Below are 20,854 nucleotides of genomic sequence, written 5' to 3'. Positions count from 1 at the left end.
ATAAAGGGGAAAAAAGAGTAAAGATTAGTGCAGAGACAGATGAAATGAAGAACAGGGGGTAAAATGAAGAAAAAGAACAAAATCAAAAGCTGTTTCTTGAAAAGATCAACTATTACAATCCCTTGGCCAGATCAAAAAAATATCTGAAAAAAATTAATGAAAGAACGGATATTACTCCCAACCTTGCAGAAATAAAAAAGAATTTTATAGGAGTATTATGAATCAACAAATTAGATGAAATGCACACATTTTTAAAAACACACAACTACCAAAACTGAGGGAGAAATAGAGAATCTGAACAGAATAACAGTAAGAGACTGAATCAGTAATCAAAAATCTCCCAAAAAAGGAAACCCCAGGACCAGATGACTTCACTTGTTAATTCTATCAAATGATTAAAGAAGAATCAAGACCGATATTCAAACTCTTCCAAAAATTAGAAGGGAGAGAAGGAAACACTTCCTAACTTGGTTCTGTGAACCCAAAGTTACCACCTTGGTACCAAAATCAGACAAAACTTCACTAGAAAAGAATACTGCAGGCCAACATCTCTTAAGAAAAAACCTTCAAGGGGATCCCTGGGTGGCTCAGCAGTTTAGGGCCTGCCTTCAGCCCAGGGTGTGATCCTGGAGTCCCGGGATCAAGTCCTGGAGTCCCGGGATCGAGTCCCTGCATGGAGTCTGCTTCTCCCTCTGCCTATGTCTCTCTGCCTCTCTCTCTCTCTCTCTCTCGGTCTCTCATGAAAATAAATAAAATCTTCTAAAAAAAGAAAGAAAAAGAAAAAACCTTCAATAAAAACTAACAAACCAAATTTAGCAGCACATTTAAGGGACTACATACCCACAATAAAAATGAACTTTATCCCAGCAATACAAGGGTGGTTCAACATGTGAAAGCCAATCAATATAATAGAAAGGAAAGCACCTCATGATTATCTCAATAAATGTAGGACAAAATCTAACATTCTTTTATGATTAAAAAAAAAAGAAAAAACTCAAAACAAATGTCTACGACCAGCTCACAATGAATGTTACACTCAGTGATGCAAGACAAAGCTTCCGCCTGAGATCAGGAACAAGATAAGGATGTCCACTCGCGCTTCTACTACAAGCTCTAACCAGATCAATTAGGGAAGAAAAACAAAGGGCACCCAGATTAGAAAGACCAAGTAAAACTATCCCTCTTTGCAAGTGATCTGGTCATGTACACAGAAAATTCTAAAAAATCACCACCACCAAAAAAAAAAAAAACAAAAAAAACAGAGCAAAGAAACAGGTTCATCAAGGATGGCAGGATATCAATATACAAAAAACAGGTGCATTTCTCACCTCACACTCATTAGAATGGCTGCTATCAGAAAACAGAAGCAAGTGTTGATAAGGGTGTGGAGAAAGTGGAACTCTGATGTACCCTGGCAGGAAATTAGAAGGGAGAGAAGGGAGAGAAGGAAACACTTCCTAACTTGGTTCTGTGAACCCAAAGTTACCACCTTGGTACCAAAATCAGACAAAACTTCAAAATGGTTTTGAAGGTCCAGGTGCTGTGGAAAACAGTATGGTGGTTCCCTGTAATTAAAAATAAAGTTACCGGGCAGCCCAGGTGGCTCAGTGGTTTAGCACCACCTTCAGCCCAGGGCGTGATCCTGGAGACCCAGGATCGAGTCCCATATCAGGCTCCCTGCATGGAGCCTGCTTCTCCCTCTGCCTGTGTCTCCGCCTCTCTCTCTATGCCTCTCTATGCCTCTCATGAACAAATAAATAAAACCTTTAAAAAAACAAAGTTACCATATGACCAACAATCGTACTTCTGGGGTATACAGTCAAGAGAACCGAAAGGAGAATTTCAGAGATATTTGCACACCCATGTTCAAAAGAGCAGGATTCACAAAAGCCAAAAGACAGCAACTCAGTGTGTATCACTGGATAAATGGATTAAAAATGTGGTATATATAATCATGGACTATTAGTCTTAAAAAGGAAGGGAATTCTGACATATTTCACAATGTGGAAAACCTTGAGAACATAAATGAAATGAATCAGTCACAAAAGGACAAATAGTGTATAATTCCATTTATCTGAAGCAGCTACAGTAGTGAAATTCAGAGGCAGAAACTAGGATGATGGTTGGCAGGAGCTGAGGAAAAGGAAATACGGAGTTGTTTAACAGTTTCAGTTTGGGATGATGAAAAATTCTGGAGATGGGTGGTGGTGATGGCTGCACAACAATGTAACTTAATGGTTAACATGGTAAGTTTTATGTTATATATTTTTAATTGTGAAATACACATATTTAAAAAATCAATTATGTTTTTATGTAATAACCTTAAAATGAAATAAAAAATTACAAGAGCATCCAAAATAATAAAATACTTAGAGATAAATTTAACAAAAGAAGTCTAAGAGGGATGGCTGGGTGGCTCAGTGATTGAGCGTCTGACTCTGACTCAAGGTGTGACCCCGGGCTCCTGGGATCAAGTCCCCCATTGGGCTCCCTGCAGGAAGCCTGCTTCTCCCTCTGCCTGTGTGTCTCTGCCTCTCTCTCTCTCTCTGTCTCTCATGAATAAATGTTTTCTTTTTAAAGCCTAAGACTTAGACACTGAAAACTATAAAACATCACTGAATGAAATTAAAATCCTAAATAAAGGAAAAAACATCCTGTGTTCACAAAATACAGAGGTGGCAATACCTCCTAAATTGATTTGCAATTCAGTGGGATCCCTATCAATTCCCTGAGAAGCTAGACATCTAAATTGGAAAAGAGGGGATCCCTGGGTGGCTCAGCAGTTTAGCGCCTGCCTTTGGCCCAGGACACGATCCTGGAGTCCCGGGATCGAGTCCCGCGTCGGGCTCCCGGCATGGAGCCTGTTTCTCCCTCTGCCTGTGTCTCTGCCTCACTCACTCTCTATGTCTATCATGAATAAATAAATAAAATCTTAAAAAAATAATAAATAAATTGGAAAAGAAAATTCTATTCAGAGATGACATGATCCTCTACTTAAAAAATTCCAAAGAATCTACAAGAAAACCTCTCAGCGAGCTGCAGGTACAAGATCAATATACAAAAATCAGTTGTGCTTCAGGGCTCTTGGGTGGCTCTGTCCGTCAAGTGTCTGTCCTCAGCTCAGGTCATGATCTCAGAGTCCTGGGATTGAGTCCTGCATTGGACTCCCTGCTCAGTGAGGAGTCTGCTTCTCCCTCTCCCTCTGCCTCCCTGCTTGTGCTCTCACTCTAATAAGTGGATAAAATTTTCAAAAAAATTGTTTCTATAAACCAGCAATAAACAGTCTGAGAAGAAAATTAAAGTAATTCCATTTATCATATTTACAATATCCTGAAAGAATAAAATACATAGAAATATATTTACCCCAAGTGGTAAAAGACTTGCACCCTAAAAGCTATAAAATGTTGCTGAAACTTTAAGACCTAAATAAGTGGAAAAACGGCCTGTGTTCACGGATTTTAAGTCTTAATACTGTTAAGATGGCAATACCACTACCCAAAGTGATCTACAAGCTCCTGCGATTGTCAAAAACCTCAATCTTTTCTTGCAAAAATGAAAAATCCAATCCTCAAAATCATATGTAAGTATAAGGAGTCCCAAAAAGCCAACACAATCTTGAAAAAGAACAAAGCAGGAGAACTCAAACTTGATTTCAAAACTGACTGCAAAGCTATAGAATCAAAACAAAGCACCAGGCTGGCATAAGGACTGACACAGAGGCCGCTGGTACAGAACAGGGAGCCCAGACACAAGCCACATTTACAGCCAAAACATCTCTGATGAGGGAGCCAAGACCATTCAATAGAGAAAGGACAGTCCTTTCAACAAATGGTACTGGGAAAACTAGAAGTAAATGCAAAAGAAATTGGAGACTTATCTCCTTTCAAATACAAGAATTAACATAAAATGGATCAAAACCATAAGGGAAAAGCTTCATGACCTTGGATTAGGCAATGATTTCTTAGCTATTGACACCAAAAGCACAGACAAGAAAAGGAAAAACACACAAACTAAACTTTAGTAAGATTAAAAACTTTTGTGCATCAGAGGACACTATCAACAGAGTAAAGATAATTGACAGGATGGGAGAAGATACTTGCGAATCACACATCTGATAAAGAATACCCAAAAGATATACAGAACCCCTAAAACTCAACAAAAAATAACCCACTTCATAATGGGTAAAGGACTTGAACTGATGTTCCTCAAAAGAAAACATATCAATGGCCGATAAGCACATGAAAATATAGGCAACATCAGTAAACCATCAGAGAAGCGCAGATGAAAACCATAGGGAGGTGCCACTTCATGCCCCCCCGGGGTCCCCCATAATCACAGAGACACTGCAAGTGCCCGCAAAGATGTGGGGAGATCAGACCCTCAGACATTGCTGGCAGGAATACAAAATGGCGCACAAGCTATGAAAAACAGCTTGACATTTGCTAAAAAAAACTAAACACAATCTCTCTGAGACCCAGCAATTCCACTCCTAGGACTCAGCCCAGGAGAAATGAAAGCAGTGATGCAAACAAGCACATGTACATGCATGTTCACAGCAGCACCACTCACAACAGCCGGAAGGCAGAAACAACCCACATGGCCATCAAGAGATGAATGATACAATGGAACAGTGTTCAAGCTGAGGCCACGGGGGCCGGGATTCCATCCATGTGAAATGTCCAGAACAGGCTGATCCACAGGGCAGGTGGCTACCAGGGTCTGGCCGGACGGGGTCTGGGGAGTGGCTGCTAATGGGGACAGGATGCTTTGTGGGGTGATAAAATTATTCTGAAATTTGAGTGATGATGGCAGCACCATCATGCAAAGTCACTAAAATCCACTGAATTATGCACTTTAAATAGGTGAACTTAAGATATGTGAACTACATCTCAATTTGAGATTAAAAAAAAAAGGTGAACATGAACTACTTATGAAAGAAAAAGTAAAGGAAAAAAGGAGGATCTACACTTTCTTTTACTCATCCGGCCACACCTGGAACCCACGCTGGCCCTGGGGCCCCAGGCAGACACTGTTGGCCGCGCATCTCACCTTGAGGCGCTGGTGCATGCAGTAACGGCACACTTTGTGCTTCACCTCGTGCATAACATCACTTGAGAAAGGAATAAACCCACATTTTGGCTGCAAAATAAACAAGGAAGAAAAAAACGTTTAGGGATAAATCCTAAAAAATCCATTCAGGAGACAAGAGGACAGATAAGATACTGGAGGAATCAGTCAATCTGTCCCCAAAAGCTGCTTTTATCTGCACCCCCGGCAGGAGTGGGCACCTGCCTCCTCACAGCACATAAAATCTTTGCCACTACAGAGTCTGAGGCCAGAGCTCTCGTGGGGAAAGCAGAGGTGCCCTACCAGTGGCCAGAGGACAATGCAGGGCAGCTTTGCATTTCTTCTGTGACAGGACGCAACAAGAAGGCCTATAGGAGTGCAGTCTGCCCCAGCTCGAAATAGCAGCCCTGTTCCCTGAGATACAGGCTGACCAGGAAGGCTCATCCACAGCTGTTGGGCTCCCAGAACACCCACTGCCATCCAACATTCATTCATTCAAGAGTGAGCAAGCACACACACGTGAGCAGGGGGCAGAGGAGCAGAGAAAGAAAGCACATCAAGCAGGCTCCACGCCCAGCACAGAGCCCCACACAGGGCTCGGTCTCATGGCCCCAAGGTCACAGCCCCAGCTGAGGTCATGGGTCCAACGCCTCACTGAGCCACCCAGGCACCCCCATCTGCTGCCTTCAGGGCACAGACAATGAGTGCCTGGTGTCAGCACTCTGAGGACCCAGCACACTCACCCTGTGGTTGGGCGAATAGGACATCAGTCCCCACAGAGCACCAAGGGGATACGACCCAGGAATCACAGCCTGGGACATCTGGGAGGCTTCCCTGGGTGGGGGACATGGGGGGGGGACACAGGCACATTGGGCAGCAAAGCTGATGCCATGCCCTGGCTCTCCTGCATGGCGGGCGGGGGGGAGGGGAGGGGGAAGGATGTGCCTCTGGAAGAGTAACATGAGGCTCTCTCCTCTCTCCTGGGTAGGACGCAAAGGAAGGGCATGGCCACCCATCAAACAGGTGGCATCTGAACAAGCTCCTAGTGGGAGCTCCTGGAGGGCCTTGCACAGTGTCACCCAGCAGCCAAGGGGCTCAGCTTAGGAGGGGATGGGGCCTGGCAGGCAGCTCCCCCCAGGGAAGCAGGGAGGGCAGAACCAGCACAGTCCTTTCTGGTGGCCACTGGCCAGGGCTGGTCCCCAGCTGGCCCCATGGGAAGCACCAGACATGGGCACCAACCTGTGGATCTGGCCAGTGGGAAGCACCAGAGCAGCAGGTGAGGTGACAGATGCGAAGGAGGGGGAGCAAGCAGACTCTGTGAGAGGTGGGACCAGAATGGGGGGGAGGGGAAGGGAGGCCCTGTGGGCCAGGGAGGAGGGGATGGGGCTGGGGAGGAGGGGGGAGGGAAGGCTGAGCGGGGAAGACACTGAGGGGAGCAGGCGCGGAGGGGAGCCTTGGCTAGCTGCACCCTGCACTACGGGCAGCAGACACAGATGTCTACCCTGAACCCACCCCCACCCTCTCCCCCTCCGTGGACACAGTTCACCTTGATCTCCACACACAGAATCGGCCGGTGCTCTGCAAAACAGTAGGTCTGAAGTCGGGCTAGGTTGGGAAGGCACAGGGCATAACCACTCAGAGTGTCCAGGTCCTTGTCACAGCGAGATTCTGGAAGAGCCAAGAGAAGCTGTAAGACTTGGGCGCAGGACTCAGAGATGGCTGCTAGCTACATGGGGACCTCTGCAGGGGAGGCTCAGCCCTGCCCTAGAGGCTGCGGCCCCAGGCTCCTGGGGTCCTGCCAGGTTTATCTAGGGCCTCTGGATCACACAAGTATGACACTGTGCTCCATGGGGGAGGGGAGGCGCAGGCCCTGTAGAGTGGCCAGCGCCCTCCCTGTGTGCAGTCACACCCTGTGGGAGAAGCCAGCCCCGCACATGTGGGGCCGGCAGAAAGGCTGCCTGGGAGCTCACCATCTCCCAAATGCACCCGAGTGCCCCACTGCCCTTGTCTGGGTGTCATCTGCATCCTGCGGGACGAGAAGCCTTAGCCATGAGGCCACAGAGAGGTCCAGGTCCTTCTAGCAAACCAGCAGACCTGAGGTCACTGTGGGGGCCCCCAAACATGCAGGGGCCTCATGCTCCCCACCACCGCTGGGCGCAGGCCAGCCGAGCAGGACGCAGCCTCAGGGCCCAGGGCGGGGGACTGTCCCCTGTTCAGGCAACAAGGCCAATCGGAAGGCGTTACCACAAGGGCAGTTCTCACGACTGTACATGGCACACATTTAGACAGTCGTTTCAAATGTAGGCTGATGCAGAGCCCCCAGAGCACGCCTGTCTGTCCCCGCCCCGAGGGGAGTGGCCAAGACCCAGCCCAGCCTCCTTCCCCCGCCAGGGAGCCCCGCTCCACAGAGAAGACCAGAAGCCTTCTCCCTCACAACCACAGGACCAGACATCAGCTGGCACTGCTTCAGGAGGCAGCAGGGCCTCCGTCCACACCTCGGGCACCACATCCAGTCCCTGAAAGGAAAAGCTCTGATGCACTTATTGTCGTTACTGCCACCAACAAGTGCAGGAAGGCATGGGGGCAAAGAGGGAAGCTCCACCCACTGAAATTCACGACCCTCCACTGCCCACAAGAGGACGGGCAGGCAGGTGGACAGACAGGAGGACGAGTGGGCCTATGGACGGGCGGGCAGGCAGGTAGAAGGGCAGCAGGCAGGAGGACGGGCAGGCAGGTGGATTCCAGCTTCTGGGAGATGGTCCTCAGGGCAGCTGACCCCACAGCGCCCAGGCAGCCCCGTCCCCTCCCCGCGTCCACACTGCACCAGCTCCCTTGGCCCCCTGTGTGGGGCATGGCTCAGACGAGCTCCTAGCACTTCAGGCTGAGATGAAGTTTCTGGCAAAACTGCTGAAAACTACATTGACCTCATACAAATCGTTGTCAAACATGTTCCAAATGTAATATTTAAATCACCAACAATAAATAAATAAATAAATACATACATACATACATACATAAATACATAAAATAAATCACCAACAAGAGCTGCAGGTGGAAGGCTTACCTGGTCTCTCGGACTGGATCTTTACACAGAGCTGCTTCACGAAATCTAACGGCAGCTGCACCACTTCCTGTAACAACATGTAGGAAACACTCGGCGCGCCAGACAACAGCGAGAATGTGCCCACGCCACAGAACTGCATGCTCAAAAATGGTTAAAATGGTTAATTTTATGTTACGTATATTTTCCCATAGTAACAAATGACTCAGTATGTGAGTTCAGTAGGAAAAACTGCTGTTATCTTAAGGACACAAACAGACAGACGCAAAGGTTCCTGCGCAGGAAGCGACAGGCTTCCACGTGAAAGGTGCACCCCCAGCAGATTACCGTGCCTGCACCCTGGCACCCACACCAGCTGAGGCCACTGTGAGGGGAGCGCAGCAAGCAGCGGACAGGACCCATGGGGAGCCATAAGTGATGCAGCTACTCCCAGCCCCGAGTCCACCCACCACCCTGCCACGTCAGACACCAGGTAAAAGTAGAACTGCATTTCTTCCAACAACTTTAAATTCCCAATTTTATGATGTTAGTTCTGTTTTAAGGATCCTTAACACCAGGCTACATTTACCAAGCCTTCACTCAGCCTCCTGAGCCTGCATGGACCAAGCCATCCTGCCAGATGGACGGACTGAGGGCGGTCATCAGCAGGGCAGGTGGCCAGCACCACACAAAGTACTAACTGAGGACTCCCTCCCCAGATGTGCTCAGCGGATGGCGTAGCCCACCAGCTTGCCCGCTGACAGGCACCTGCCCTGGAGGGGATGCAGGGATGGCTGCAGAGGAGGCATGTCCGTGGGGTGGATGTTCCCAGAATGTGACCTAGCAGGCTCCCTCATTCGCCCAGAGCCCCGTCCACCTGGGACAAACACAACCCGACCTGGAGCCAGAGCGCCCCCCTGGGCCCTGGGGGCACATCCTGACGCTGTTCCACCTGCCAGTCCCCGTCAGCTGGAACCCCCAGCTCCCCACTGCCCTCGGCACAGATCCTCCCAGGAAAAAGGCCCAGAGCCCTCCATGTGCGGTAAGGCAGAGGAATCACCCTCTCCTCCACGCTGGGAATCAGCATGGCTGCATCCACTCAGACACCATCCAGGCTGGTCAGACACACCGGGCCCCCATAGCCAGGGGTTTCCTGCCTTCACAGCTGAACTGAACTGTGGGGGGCCCCAGGAGGACCACAGGGGCACCCCCACCGGTGCAGCCCCACCCCCCACCCCAGGGTGATCTAGGAGGCCAGCAGGGGGCTGTAGGAAGGAGACATAACCCCAGGACAGCATATCCCCCAGACTGGGACCTGGGCAGCCAGGGTCAGGTCGTAGGGACACACCCCTTCCCGTGAGCCCACACTGGGTAGGGCTGAAGCTCCTCAGCCAACACCGCCCCACCAGCTCCCCAGGGGGCCAACCTGGGGCAGATCCCCCCCCCCTCTCACCGGGAGCTGCACCAAGCTGGAGCGCCCCCCATAATGGCGGGGTGGCAGGGACCAGGGGTCCCGGCAGACGCAGTCTTAAGCGGTCTCTCCGAACCTCCTGCTTCTCAGCTAGAAAATAGGAAGAGAACTAGTGGCTCTGATCCTGCCGTGTAGCACAGAGAGAAGCACGCAGGACAGGAACACGGGGTTGTCACGAAGCACAGAGGTCCAAATGACGGTGAATAAGCAGGTACTCTTAATGGTACTCCTGATATAGAATGGGCCTGTGAACTCTCACTGTGTAAATAAGTCACTCACCCCACAATGGACGTAGCTCTCCCCCAAAAACTCTCTCATGACGTTCTTGCTGAAGTCCACTATGTTCTGTAGGTGCTCAAAGATCTCTTCTGACGTCTGTAAAACACAAACACAAGGAGGCCTGGATGGCGGGGATCACACTACACAGAGGGAGGTCCCGTCCCACAGCCCAGGCCCCTGTCCTCCTCCACCCAGGACACACCCTCTGACAAATGAGACCTGAAAATCTCTCTGGTCCCAAAACCACTAGGTATTTGGATTTATCCTCAGCACCCAGATGTAGAGTACCTCCTCCCCAGTCAGGGGCATTACCCCACAGGCTGTGAGGTTTGGGAGAGAAAGGAAATCAGTGAATCCCTCCCTCTGGCCCAGGATGGCAAGTCCCAGGGGGAACGGCAGGGCCAGAGGGGCCAGCAGGCTGCGGATGCTCATAGGGTCCCAGATCACGAGCAGACCGAGGCTGGTGTGGGAGGAACGCCTGACAGGAGACCCCGGGGTGCCCAGAGGCACTGACAGCTGTGGCCAGAGCTCCTGGCATCAGGCTCCCCATCTTAGTCCCCTCTCCCCGTGGCCGGGGTCACGTCATGCAAGTCATAAAACAATTATAAACTACTGCCTTGGAAGATGCTAACCCAGTGAACCTGCAGGAAAGGCTGACGAGGCACCCAGAGAACGTGGCCTCTCCGGGTGTGCACGGCTCGGGGTGGGGGGTGGTGCAAGCTGCCTGGACAAGGCTCTGGTTTCCACTCTGATCCCAAAGGGAACACACCACCCTGCATGCTTCTCGCCGGCCTGGGGTCTCCTCGTTCCATGCTGACCACACCAGCTCTAGCTCCGCCCCCCTGCAGCAGCCCCCCAACAGTGCCCCAGCCTCCCTCTATGAGGCTGACCTCACCTACGACCTTCATTTCCACAGTCATCCACTTCTGCCGGCCAGCTACATCTCTGACCCGGGCGTTGACTCATCCCTCCCGCATCTGCAGAGCCCAGCTTCCACCCCCCAGCCTGCTCTTTGTAACCACCCCTGCCGCTTCCCACCTGGGGGGAGACAGACTCTGCTCCAGGTGGGGTGGGGTGAGGAGCAGAGCAGCACCCACCGACTGTGCAGGCCAGAAACCCGACACGCCACCTGCCAGCCTGCTGCCACCTGCCGGAACTCTGACCAGCATATACCCATAGCACAGCACGGAGCCCAGCCCCAGGGTTCTGCCCACCCTTGGCTCAGCACCCACAGTCTCCCCAGGGGGGCCCACAGTGACCCGGGGTCAGAACACTGGCTCTGCAGGAACTATGGACAGCCCACTTTTGCACTGATTGCTGCGTCACATTTGAATGTCTACAATCAGCACTAATACTTCCATATCAGGAAAATAAATCAATTTTATTAAATAACTGTTTTAATGACAGGTTGGCAAACCCACCAATCTTACCTTCTTCCTGCTTGGAGGGAACTTCAGGAAACGCAGCACCACACAACGCTATTGGGAAATAAAACGAAGTCCGGTCAGTGCGCGCCCAAGTCTGGGGCCACGGGGTGGCTGTGGGGAGGGCAAACAGGGACGGGACACCTCTGGCCAGCTCATGTCCAGGAATCAACCTCAAGGAAATAACTGCAGTGCACAGACACGGGAGTGTGGTTAATTCCAAGTAAACTGGAAATGACCCAAGGTGCCAACAATGGCACCAGGGCTGAACACAGCTGGACCCGTCCACAGCGTGGGGCGCCGGAAACTAAGACCAACGTCCACAGACACAGGTGCAGCCATCATCCACTGGTGAACGAGCAAGGGGTACACACGGCATATATGACACACGCACGGGTGAGAGGCATATGGGCAAAGTTCCGCTCATGTCAAGTTCAAAAGCTGGGAAGACCAAGACTTGATGGCGACCCCGCAGGTGGTGGGACCATCCCTGACGAACGTTCTAGAAAGGCCTGGTCACCGGATGACGGGTCCAGATACTCTGTAATACACTTACAATCCAGGCACATTCTGTAGGTTTGTTACACTTCGTTTTTAAAAGTTCAGAAGATAAAAAGTTTTATTTTTTTTTTTATTTTTTTAAGATTTACTTATTTATTCATGAGAGACACATAGAGAAACAGGCAGAGGGAGAAGCAGACTCCATGCGGGGAGCCAACATGGGACTCAATCCCAGGTCTCCAAGATCACACCCTGGGCTGAAGGCGGCGCTAAACCACTGAGCCACCCAAGCTGCCCGATAAAAAGTTTTAAACAAAATATGTGCACACTCAGTTTGTATGGAACCGTCTGAATGGACTCAACAGCAGTGATGGTATCTCCAGGGAGCAACTACTGGAATTTCTTCACATCCAGCACAAAATGCCGGGAAGGTGGAGAGAAAGGGAGGGACTGGGGAGACCCTGCAGGAAAAGGAGGGCCCTCCACCCCGTTCATGCCCTCAAGGACACCACGCAGGAATCTAGGATTCCCACAGACATGACACATGCATATCAAACCCCCCGAAGCCCACACTGGAGGACACGACTTGTCACTCAGGAAGGGGACAGAAGCGTTCGCTGCTTCCAAGGGAGCAAGTCTGTTCCAGGCAGCCTGGGAGACACACCTGTGAGCCAGCAAGAACCCAGCTCTGCTCCAAACACTAAGACCCTAACGGCGCAGCCTCACCTGGTCCAACTGGCGGAGGGCTCTGCAGCCCTGACGCAGGGGCGAAGGGTTTTCTACCCGTTGATGCTGTGAGAGCGGGTGAAAAAGTGGGAAACACAAAAGGAAATGTAGGATTCATAAGCATAAAAATGAAAGTACATCAAAGTGGTGACAAAATGATCTTCTTAGTGGGAAAATACTATGTGCTCTTCACTGCCTTTCCTCCGATATTCTGTGTTTTCTGGGCAGAGACAGCAAGCAGTGATTAGGATCAAATAAGAATGAAAAACCACAAAATCCAACACGCTAAAGGGGTCCTGAGACACCCAAGGGAAGGAACCTGTGGCCGAATCGAGGCTCTAGGGCCCTGGGCACAGACGAGGTTGGAGTGCACCCGCAGGTGCCAGCAAGGAAGCCGTCTTAGGCTCAAGACACGCCTGGAAGACCCCAAGGCAGTGGGGACCAGGCAACTCACGGGAAAGGCTCAGCCCTCAGTGCGGGGGAGTCAGGCCAGCCCTGCCTCTCGGGAGGCCCCGCCGAAGCTCAGAATGCCCACCCGCAGGACGCTGGGGGCACAAGAGTCGCACAGCCTCACACAGGGCAGGTCGTGGGCCAAGCCGCGGGAGGGCTGCGTGGGACAGCAGGGGCCCACACAGGCAGGACTCTCCTCATCAGCTCCGACTGCCTTGTCTGCACCCACCGCTGCCACAGTCAGGGATTCGAGCAGTGGGGCTGGGGACAGGACAGTGGAGCTGGGCCGACATCAGGGGGCTGATATCTGGGGGCCGCGGTAGAAGGGACCCTGGGGTGGTCTCCCTGAAGGGATGGGAAACCCAAGAGCCAGAAGAGAAACAGAAGGGTCTGAACACACAGTGAGGGCATCCCAGAGAAGCATGAGCAAGTATGCAGGGAGCCCTCAAAGCCCCCAGAGGCCCCCCAGGTGTCCAAACACACTCACAGCAAGGTGGGGGACCCCATTCTGAACCCTGGTCCTCCTGCAGGAGACATAGAAACCTTGCTGAACTCCCTAATCAACAGGGCAACTGCTGTACCCAGGAAGCGCGAGGCAGGAGGGGAAGCCTGCAAGCCACCCTGGAGACCTGGCCCTGGGGCCCACCCGCCCAGCCCAGGGAGCCAGGAAGGCCAGCTCAGCTCCCCAGGGGGCAGGGCTGGAAACCGCCAGAAAGAATATGGTTTGGAAATAACAAAGCCTAATGTGTGAGCCCAAGTGACCCAGGGGGCAAATCACAGCCAGGGCCATGCAGAGCTCACTGTTGAGGCCTCCCCAGGAAAGGAATCCCATCGGCTGCATCGACCTGGACAACCATCACTAAACATCCCAAATACAGAATAAGTTACTTGTTAAAAAAAATATATACTAGAAGGAACAAAAACTTAAGATTCTTTGAACTAGATTCAGCAGAAAACTAAAGAAGGGAGTGGCCAGGACTTGGGAATGTGCCATATTCCAACACACAAACCCAAAATAGCACAGTTCTCGTCTGCCAGGACGTTTGCTCTACGGACAGAAACCCTGGACCCAAGACAGAAGGCGACGGCCCCAACTGCTCAAAGCTCGCATCGCAGGGACCCAGACACACACTCTGGGCATCAAAACGCTGCAGATACAGGATCCAACACCCCCGCAGGATCTCAGAAGGAAGCCTGTCAAACCGGAAAAGGCAGAAACAAGCTGCTTCCCTCGCACGTTCGCAGAAGACCCTACTTGGGAGGTCGTTCATGTCTGCCTGCCAACAGAGAGCAAGGCGTCCCTGGAGCTGTGAGGACCCTGAGGTGAGGACGCTTCAGAGATGGCATATAGGCCAGGCCCCCAGGGACCTTCGCAGATCAGGGCAGACCCGAAGCCACCGAGACAAGAAGGCACAGAGGGTGAGTGCAGGAGCAGCAGAGGCAGGAATCCCACAAGACAGCTGGCGAGGGTGGCCACAGCCTGACCACAGCTCCGTGAGGGCACAGGTATAACCGCTGCTAGAACAGTGACAGCGTCCTCGGGCTGCGGTGGGGGAGGACAGCACACGCCCACTGGGGAGATGCCCTTGTCCAGGACCCCTCCATGGGGTGGGTGCCTAGAGTCCCAGCGGTACAGTGCTGGGCAGGCCCCAGCATCAGAGTAGCACGAAGGGCCAGCGCTGGACCCAGGGGTGCTGAGTGCCAGGCCCAGGGCAGCAGATGTGAGCCCTTGGCCCACTGAGGAGGGACCACCTGGAAGCACCCTGTGAGGAACCAGCCTCCCCCCAGGGCTCACTGCCCAGACCTCCGGAGCCCACACATCCTCCTGCACACCTGGGCCCCGCAGTTCACAATCCTGCCCCCTCAGAGCCTCCCCACCTGCCAGCCAGAAGCTCTTCCACCCCATGTTCCTTCAGGGCGGACCCTGGGGCACAGGACTGGCTGGCTGTTCTGTTGCAGGAGGGGAGGGAATGCACTCTCCCAACCTGGAGAACCTGGCGAAACTGCCCCTGCCCTGGGAAGGCGTGAGATGAGTCTGGGGTGCTCACCCCTGCACACTCGGCCTCCCCTGCGCTGCCTCCCGGGCTCTGCCCCACACCTCAAGGTCCACGAGAAGCAGGAGGCCTCCCTGCGTTCAAGAGGCGCAACCAGAAACTTCAGCAGATAGGAGTCCTTCCCCACCACACCCACAACCACTAGGAAGGAGTGAGCGCAGAACCAGTTCGGACTCACACTGAGCAAGAAGGGCATGGGTCCAGGGAGGCATGACCGTGAGGTCAAGAGAGAGAGAGAAAGGAAAACCAGCCTGGGCTGATAACATGACCGTGCAGCACCGGCCTCCCAGGAACTGGAACGAAGGTGTTTGTTCTGAGGGGCTGAGGGGCACCAGTCAACACCGCCCCGCCAACACCACAACCGCCCACCAAGAATGGCTCTCTAGCTGAGCCTTGTGGGTCACCGGTGTGAAGACGTGGAGCAAAGCCCCCTGATGTGCTAACGGGGGAAAAAAAACCCAGACAGACTCCAGCGGCCACCAGGTGACTGCAGGTCCCCTCGGGGTCACCCCGCACAGCCGGGCAGAACCCCCGGAGGAGCTGCCGACTGGCGTCCAGGGGGATGACCTTCTCTCGGTTCTCCTGCACCCCACCGGCTGCCTCCTCCTTCCAGCGAGTCCACGCTGGGGACTCCGCAAAGGCGGACAGTGCGCCGGGCGACAACGGGAGGGCTGGGATGGCACCAAACTCTTACCCCCTGGGGGACCCAGGACTCTTCCCCTGCCCCCCACCCCAGCCTGGTGGTAGCAGCAAATCGTCGGGGGGGGGGCGGAAGGCCACACAGACCCATGAACTTTCCTCCCCAGGTCAGTCCCGGGGGTGTCCTCACGGGATTACGAGAAACCCTTTACGTTCCACCGGTTGGGAGACGCGCCCGCGCGAGGCCCCATTACCAGCAGCAGCTGCAGCAACGCCCCAGGCCCCTGGATGCTTCCTGCAGCGCTGCCCGACCCCCTCCCGAGCCGCCCGGACACCCTCTAGGCCACCCCGACCCCCACGCCAGCCTCCCCGGGGCGGCCTCCGGGCGGGCCGCTCGGAGCTGGCACCGCGTGCGTCCGGGGCGGGGGAAGGGTGCTGGGGGAGGTGTAGGACCGCGGGGGCGGAAGGTGGGGGACGGGGGGCTGGCGGGTCGTGGAGCCCACCCTGGGGGACGCGGAACGCCCCGGGACGGGGTGAGGGCCCGGGACCGCGCCGACCTTCCGCCGCTCACCTGCGCGTGGGCCACCACCAGGCTCTTGTTGCCTTCACCGTGGTAGCCCCATTCATTCTCGTCCATCTTCCCCTCGTCCATTCCCCGGTGCTGCCCTGGCGCCTCTCGCGGCCCCGAGCTGGGGGCCGCCCGTCCGCCTGGGCACCAGCCGCCGCCGTCGGGGGAGGAGCCCCTGTCAGCCACGGCCTCGCCTCGACCCTGCCGCCCCGACTCCCAGGCTCCAGCCGCCGGAAGCCACGCCCCCGGTGGCTGCCATGGCTGAGCCGGGCAACTTCCGGGTTTGCTCCCGCTTCTCCTCCATTGATCATTGCGGCGGAAGGGCAGGGAGCCATCTTTGATGCTGGCAGAGTGACTCATTTCCGGAGCGCGGATTTCAGAATCGGAAAGGTTCCGGCTCGGGCGCCGGAAGTGAGGCAAGCGGGAGGGGACCGGCGGCTGTCTGGCGCCCAAGAGTGGCTTGACGGGGAGTAGAGATCCGGCGGGCCGGGAAGTGGGGCGGGGAGAGGGGGTGGGCGCGCTGGCCGGCCGGGCCAGCAAGCGGGGATAGGGGCACGCAGGCGGGCCGGCGCTGGGGGTGGTCCATGAGCCTCGTCTGCTCCGTCGGGCAAGCCCCGCAAGGCCCTTGGCGTGTCTGAGCTCCCGCTTCTTTTTCTGTAACAAGGCATGTGACTCACCTCAGGCGGGTGGTTCTCCGTTTGCTTGTTACCTGACGCGGAGTCAGCCGGGCAGTCCCGTGCGGTGGGGTGGGGGAGACCGCGGGCGAGGGAGGCGCCCTGCAGGCGGAGCGGGCTTCTCGGAGCCCTGAGCGCTAGGCCGGGGCGTGAACCCCCTGCTGAGGGGGGATGGGGGTCGGCTGGGCCGGGAGGCTCGGTACAGGCCGCCCCCTCCTCCCGCAGCGCCCACCCCATGGCCTCCTGGGCCGCAGTCACCGAAAGAGGAGCGGTTCCCACTCTCAAGACCACTTTCTTCTCCGAAGATGACTGATGCCTCAGAAAGCTGTTAATGCGGGTTGTGTGTGTGTGCATGTTTGCCGTTATTAAGAATACCTTTACTTTGTTTTTTAAAGATTTTATTTATTCATGAGAGACGCAGAGGGAGAAGCAGGCTCCATGCTGGGAGCCCGGGGACTCGATCCTGGGGCCGTGGGATCCCACCCTGGGGGCCAAAGGCAGACGCTCAACCGCTGAGCCACCCAGGCGTCCCTACCTTTCCTTTAAAAATAAACATTACACTTTTGGGGGCCTGGGTGGCACAGTGGATTGACGTCCAACTCTTGATGTGCGCTCTGGTCGTGACCTCTGTGTGGGATTGGGCTTCACTCCAGGGCGCTCCCTAAAATAAATGGATAGATCTTTGTACATAAACATTACATTTTCAAAAACATATTTCCCAGTGTTAACTGTTTTACAATTTTGCAAATTTCCTTTAAGTTTGGATTCACAGAAGATTGCTGGATGCTCACATCTGTTTCTACAACTTAATCTGTTGCAATACACTGCGTTGAGGTATAGGAGGAAAATCCAGCCTCAGAATCGTTCAACACAAAAGGAGCTACAGACCCAGCTGTGAGGATGGCATAGACACCACTGGGCACCCAGCAGGGCCTCACAGAACAGCAATAAGACAGAAGCCAGTGAGTCAGGAAAACCAGCTGTGGCCTTGAGGGTTGACCCAGGTAGAAGGCTGCTCGGGAACCCCCCAGAGATGATTGAAAGCAGAGTAGAAACGGCCCACTCAGGATGGAAGTAGTCCACAAGGGAGACTGACTGAAAGCCTTCACACACCCTCACAAGGCCAGGGGACCCCAAACATGTCTGAGATTGAGTTTCTCAGCATCTGTGAACAGAGAATTAGGATCACACTAAGTATTAAGACATTTCCTTAAGGAAGCTTCTGCGGTGTTGAAAATGTTCTCGACCTGGGCCTTTGCTTCTCAAAAAGAATTTTATCACACTGTAAGTACTAGCATATGGTGATGATAAAAAGATTAAATTTGGGGGGCATCTGGGTGGCTCTGGTTAAGCATCTGCCTTCTGCTCAGGCCTGGGATCAAGTGTCCTGGGATCAAGTCCCACATCGGGCTCCCCACAGGGAGCCTGCTTCTCCCGTGTGTGTCTCTGCCTCTCTCTCTGGGCCTCTCATGAATAAATAAATAAAATCTTAAAGATTACATGTTGGTTTCACAATTGTTTTTAAATTCTCCACAGATGCACCTGGTAGACCATGCCCACCCCACACCACCTAGTCCCCAGCTTGGTATATATATTGCTGACGACAGGCAGAGACAGTGCTTTGAAAGCAGCACAGTAACAACATGGATGAAAGTGGATCCACCTGCACAGGCTGGAGGACAAGGAGGAAAGGCTAGAAAAGCATTAGGAGAAGTACCTCGTCCTCTATTCAGCCCATGTGGTCTGACTTAAGTTATCCTTATTCCTAGTCTCAAGGCTGGCTTATAACCTCAGCCTGTGTGTAGTCAAGAGCTGTATTTTCAAGGAATTACATCAACCCAGGGATTGGTTCAGGGGGTGCAAAGATGATGCAGATTCACCCAGTGAAGCTCACCCCTTTGGCTTGTGTTGAAGCGACCATGGGGAGAGTCACCCTCAGCTGGGTGACTAAGAAGCCAGGAGCCATCCAGAAACAAGATGGCAAAAACACTGGGAAGTAGGGGCCAGTGATGAGTACCTCCTGTTGCTGCTGTTGTGTGAGTCTGGAGCCTTCACAGTTAGGTCTGAAGCATGGGTACAGCCACATGTATCCCTTGATGTGACGTAAGCTGCTGAGAGGGCAAGTCACCTCTGGTGTTTCCCTCCAAAACCTGTAACCCCGTTTAATCATAAGAAAAACACCAAACAGACCCAAATTGAGGGATGTTCCACAGAATATCACCAGGATTTCTCAAAGTTTCTGGAAGATGGGAGACATAGACCACGGGAGCCTAAGGAGACATTGCGTTACCTCTAAACGCAATGTGGGATCTGAAAAGGATGCTGGTAGGAAAAATGGTAAACTCCAAATAGTTTAGTTGGATCAATGTTAATTTCTTCATTCTGGGAAACAAACCATAATTAGGTACAACATGCTGGGGACTCAGTGTCTTGCAGCATCTGTATAAATCCAAAATAAAAAGTTTACTTACAAAAAAGGAATTCATTTTTCAGCGTTTGTAATTACTTAATTATGTATTTTAAGATATATCAGACTGGCAAAATAAAAGCAATTTTACAACGTTTGCCCCAGGTGATGGGGAAGGGACAGACCGGACATGCGCTGTTGGGGGAGCGGGATCTGGCTTGTTGGGGCTCAATTTGGCCACATCAGTAAAAGCAGTCACAGCTAATCCTCTGACTCACCATTTCCATGCCTAAAAACCACCCTACAAAACCCTCAAATACACAGAGTGTTTGTACAAGCACCTGGACAGGACATGGTTCCCAACGTGGGCACCTCAACAGGCCCAGGCTGCGCTGACCACTGCTGCAGGAGACAAGGCTCTGCAGGCCTGTTCTAACAGGTTCCCCAGGTGGCTCTCAAGCACTGAATCATGGTGTACTCGAGCATCACAGCCAGTGAGAAAATGAGTCACAAATGCGCTGGCGTGAGTGCTGCTCCAAGTCTGCAGTTGTGAAGCAAATGTGTGTGTGTAAATACAAAGAAGAGGGGATGGAAATTATTCTGTCTGGGAGGAAGTAAGAGGGAGAAGCAAGAAAGCAATGCCACTTTCCTCATATATTGTTGATTCGGAGAATGTATTCATGAAGCACTTCTACAATAAAATTTAAATGAATACATTCTCTATACTTAATTTATTTTTAACTGAGGTAGATCCATCACTGTGTGCATGTGAAAGATGGCCATGTATGTAAAGTACAAGAATGAATGTGTCTGAATAGGAAAGTAAATAAAAATATATGTGCCTTACTTAGACTGAGGTTTTCTTTGGGGATCAGACCATGATGAGGAGCACTGCATTTTTCTGTAACATTTGAATTTGGCATTAAAGACATGAGTGTGACCTTTGTAATTAGGAGGAGAGGGGCATCCTGCTCGCAGTGGCCTTGAGGCGCTCAAGTACCAGAAATGGGGCACCTGTTCTGGAGCATGAACCTCGAGATACTCCGGTCACCTGAACTCATCATGGGCACAATCCTGCTATCCTGACCAATCCCATCAACTCCAACATGCCCTAAACTGATACTGAGTCGGGGCGCCTTCCTGGCACACAGCCCCTTCTCATGCAAAGATATGAGTGATGCTGAACATGCTGTTCCTGCACTGGTCACATTCCCAGGATCTGCTGTCCAGAGCGTCTGTTCTCTGTCCACCTGCTCACCTCCCTCTCCAACTTTTACCTTCCAGGGAAATCCAGGCAAGGAGGTGATTGTGCCACAGCATGACCAAGGAGGTCATCTAACCCTCCTAATGAGGGCATCGTTGTCATCTCTGAACACAGAAAAGCACTAGCCATCAAGGACAAGATCGATAACTTTATCTACGTTAAAAATTAAAGGTATCCAGAGTAGTCAAATTCAGAGACAAAGTAGAAGGTGGGTGCCAGGGGCTGAGGGAGGATGAACAATTAGTGTTTAATGGAGACAGGGGTCCAGTTTGGGAAGATGCAAAAGTTCT

General features: G+C 52.6%; 1 protein-coding gene across 1 annotated transcript in view; it reads right to left on the bottom strand.

Moving 5' to 3' along the window:
• IPPK (inositol-pentakisphosphate 2-kinase) overlaps positions 1-16,463 on the bottom strand; it is a 40,777-nt gene extending 24,314 nt beyond the window's left edge. Inside the window, exons 1-6 of the mRNA XM_072842580.1 lie at positions 16,223-16,463; positions 11,288-11,335; positions 9,858-9,953; positions 8,132-8,198; positions 6,614-6,735; positions 5,050-5,139 (exon numbers count right to left, since the gene is read on the bottom strand). Of these exons, the coding sequence (XP_072698681.1) occupies positions 5,050-5,139; positions 6,614-6,735; positions 8,132-8,198; positions 9,858-9,953; positions 11,288-11,335; positions 16,223-16,303 (504 nt within the window). The 5' untranslated portion in view covers positions 16,304-16,463. The remainder of the gene's footprint in view (positions 1-5,049; positions 5,140-6,613; positions 6,736-8,131; positions 8,199-9,857; positions 9,954-11,287; positions 11,336-16,222) is intronic.
• Positions 16,464-20,854: the final 4,391 nt, after the last annotated feature.

The sequence above is a fragment of the Canis lupus genome, chromosome 1 (genome assembly GCF_048164855.1).
Source record: "Canis lupus baileyi chromosome 1, mCanLup2.hap1, whole genome shotgun sequence".
NCBI classification, from domain to species: domain Eukaryota; kingdom Metazoa; phylum Chordata; class Mammalia; order Carnivora; family Canidae; genus Canis; species Canis lupus.
The sequence above is the reverse complement of the archived record's forward strand: the minus strand, read 5'-3'. Positions and strand labels throughout refer to the sequence as shown.